General features: G+C 50.9%; 1 protein-coding gene across 2 annotated transcripts in view; it reads right to left on the bottom strand.

Annotated features, from left to right (window-relative positions):
• The window catches only part of GDPD5 (glycerophosphodiester phosphodiesterase domain containing 5), a 90987-nt gene that overhangs the window by 43033 nt on the left and 44728 nt on the right, over positions 1-3226 (bottom strand). For both annotated transcript variants that reach the window (XM_010847563.1, XM_010847564.1), the window contains one exon: positions 13-189. In XM_010847563.1, coding sequence (XP_010845865.1) covers positions 13-129 — 117 coding nt within the window. In that variant the 5' untranslated portion in view covers positions 130-189. The remainder of the gene's footprint in view (positions 1-12; positions 190-3226) is intronic.

Genomic DNA, 3226 nt, shown 5'->3' with positions numbered 1-3226 from the left:
CGCACAGCTCACCGGAGTGGTGTCATCATGAGAACGCTGGTAGCGCTTCCAGCGGCAGCCGTAGATGCCCGTGAGGCAGGAGAGGCAGAGCTGCGGCTCATAGTACTGCAGGGGCTGGTGTCTCACCATGCTCGTGCCCGCGGCCCTGGCGCCCTGCCTTCAGGCGCCCATGGAGGCCCCCAGCTGGTCCTGTGGGAGGAAGCACAGGTCTGTGAGGCTGGGCAGGGCTGGGGACTCAGTCCCCACACAGCAAGTGTCACTGTAGCCCAGGTCAGGGAGGGTCAGCCTCCGCTCAGAGCCCTGGCGGGTCCTTGTTTCACTTGGAGTCAGAGGCCCATCCTTCTCAGTCCCCTGCCACCCACCCATGACCTAACCAACCAACAGAAATCCCCTAACCCATTAGCTCTCACTGTCCTACTCCCACGCCCTGGCGACCTAACCTACTTTCTGTCTCCATGGATTTGCCCATTCTGGACATTTCACATAAACTGAATCACATGATATATGGCCTTGTATGTTTTGCTTTTTTCACTTAATGTTTTCAAGGTTCATCTACATTATAGCATGAATCAGTACTACATTTCTTATGACTGGGAACTATTTAGTTGTATAGATAGACAGCTTTATCCATTCATCAGTTGATAGACATTTGGGTTGTTACCACTTTTTGGTTGTCATGAAAACTCTGCTGTGAACACATTTTTGTGTGAATGTATATTCTTATTTCTCTTGAGTACATACTTTGGGATGGGGTGGCTAGGTCATATGGTAACTCTATGTTTAACTTTTTGAAGAACTGCCAACAGCTGTTTTTCAAAGCTGCTGTATGATTTTACATTCTCAAAGTATGGTCATTATCATCCCCATTTTACAGGTGAGAATTCTCAAGCACAGAAAGGTCTAACCATTTGCCAAAAGTCACACAGTGTAGTCCAGCAGTCTGGCTTTAACTCGAGGGCTAGAAAACTGTAAGTGAAAGTGTGAGTTACTCAGTCGTGTCCAACTCTTTGTGACCCCATGGACTGTACAGCCGACTAGCCTCCTCTGTCCATGGAATTCTCCAGGCAAGAATACTGGAGTGGGCTGCCACTTCCTTCTCTCAACTCATGACCAAATCCAACCAGCCACACATTTTTACACAGCCCACAATTCAAGAGTGGTTTTCACATTTTTTAATAGTTGGGAGAAAAAAAGCCAAAACAAAAATATATTTTGATCTGTGAAAATTATACAAGAGTCAAATTTCAGAGTCCATAAATGAAAGCCTGCTGACCCTGCCACCAAAGGGCACAGTGGCTCATGACCCGGGATCATAACTGCAGCATGTGGTAGAGAGAGGAAAGGGTGCCGTGGTCACTTAATAGGGACAGGAGGGTCAGGGCGTGCTTCCCAGAGACAGCGCTGAGTGGAGGCCTGCAGGATGAGCTCCCTCTCTGACTCCCCAGGGACTATAGCACAGGGTTACTGGGCTTCAGGCCCACCAATGACTTCCACATCTGGGCCTTACTCAGGGCCTCTGCCCAACACCCCACCACCCCCACTCCCCAAGTGCTAACCTCAGCACAGGGATTACAGCCTCCACTGCGAGGGCAGGGATGAATTAGGAGCTTGCTGGTAATATTGACTGACCCGCAGCTGCCTAAGTGCTAGGAACTGTCTGGTGCAGCCTGTGCCCATGTCTCCCTGGGGAGGCATGTGGACACAGAACAGATGCTGGGGGCTCTCCGAGCTGAGCCGAGTCCAGGGCTCAGGGTGACAGTATTGGATGGGGATGCTGCTGCAGTCAGCTTAGCTCCCATGGAGTTGGGGAGGCCAGGGGTGGGTCAGCAGGTAGGAGACCCTCTCATTTTTCCTTTATTCCTCTCTAGAAGGAGTGTGTCAGGGTAGGAATTCCCTGGTGGTCCACTGGTTAGGACTTGATGCTTTCACTGACAAGGGCCTGGGTTCGATCCCTGATGGAGGAACTAAAATCCCACAAGCCACACAGTGCAACCAAAAAAAATAATTAAAAAAAAAAAAAATAGCAGTGTGTACTCATATACAGACTCCCACATCCACAGCCTTCCAGAGGAGGTAAAAGAGTAAAATCCATAGCCAGGGAACCACATCTTACCCTGTGCACCCCCAAATGAGGACCTCTACTGTCTGGTTGGCCATCACACTTCCCCAGGAATGGGGGAGGCAGCTGGTATATGTAAAAAGAGGACTGGATTCACCCTGCCTTGGCCAATGACTTGCCCTGTAGCCAGAGCCACTCAGGGCTCTTCCCTGAGCCTTGGTTGAAGCTTTTGTCCTGACTTCCAAAAAAAGGTCAGATGCCTGGGGGGTAAGGGAGGGCCGGTGGCAGCGGGGCACACGGCTGCAATGACAGAGGTACAGCAGGTGGGCACTCTGCATGCAGGAGCCCTGCCCTCACATTCCTTTCCCAGGACCCCCCTGACCCCGGGACCGATTCCCATGTGTCCTCTGCTCCCCCACCCCCCACAACTGAGCATTACAACCCACCCAGGAATGGAATTTCCATTTCAAGTCTGGAAAAGAGGGAAATAGAACTGCCTGCACCAAGGTCTCAGCCCAGGGCTTGGCTGACCGGGGCTCTTGGAGCTGTTCACCTCTCACCTCCCAGATCAGATCAGATCAGTCGCGTCCAACTCTTGGCGACCCCATGAATCGCAGCACGCCAGGCCTCCCTGTCCATCACCAACTCCCGGAGTTCACTCAGACTCATGTCCATCGAGTCAGTGATGCCATCCAGCCATCTCATCCTGTGTCGGCCCCTTCTCCTCCTGTCCCCAGTCCCTCCCAGCATCACAGTCTTTTCCAATGAGTCAACTCTTCCCATGAGGTGGCCAAAGTACTGGAATTTCAGCTTTAGCATCATTCCTTCCAAAGAAATCCCAGGGCTGATCTCCTTCAGAATGGACTGGTTGGATCTCCTTGCAGTCCAAGGGACTCTCAAGAGTCTTCTCCAACACCACAGTTCAAAAGCATCAATTCTTCGGTGCTCAGCCTTCTTCACAGTCCAACTCTCACATCCATACATGACCACAGGAAAAACCATAGCCTTGACTAGATGACCTTTGTTGGCAAAGTAATGTCTCTGCTTTTCAATATGCTATCTAGGTTGGTCATAACTTTCCTTCCAAGGAGTAAGCGTCTTTTAATTTCATGGCTGCAGTCACCATCTGTAGTGATTTTGGAGCCCAGAAAAATAAAGTCTGGCACT

Source organism: Bison bison, unplaced genomic scaffold, assembly GCF_000754665.1.
Source record: "Bison bison bison isolate TAMUID 2011002044 unplaced genomic scaffold, Bison_UMD1.0 scf7180017864251, whole genome shotgun sequence".
Lineage (NCBI taxonomy): Eukaryota > Metazoa > Chordata > Mammalia > Artiodactyla > Bovidae > Bison > Bison bison.
The sequence above is the reverse complement of the archived record's forward strand: the minus strand, read 5'-3'. Positions and strand labels throughout refer to the sequence as shown.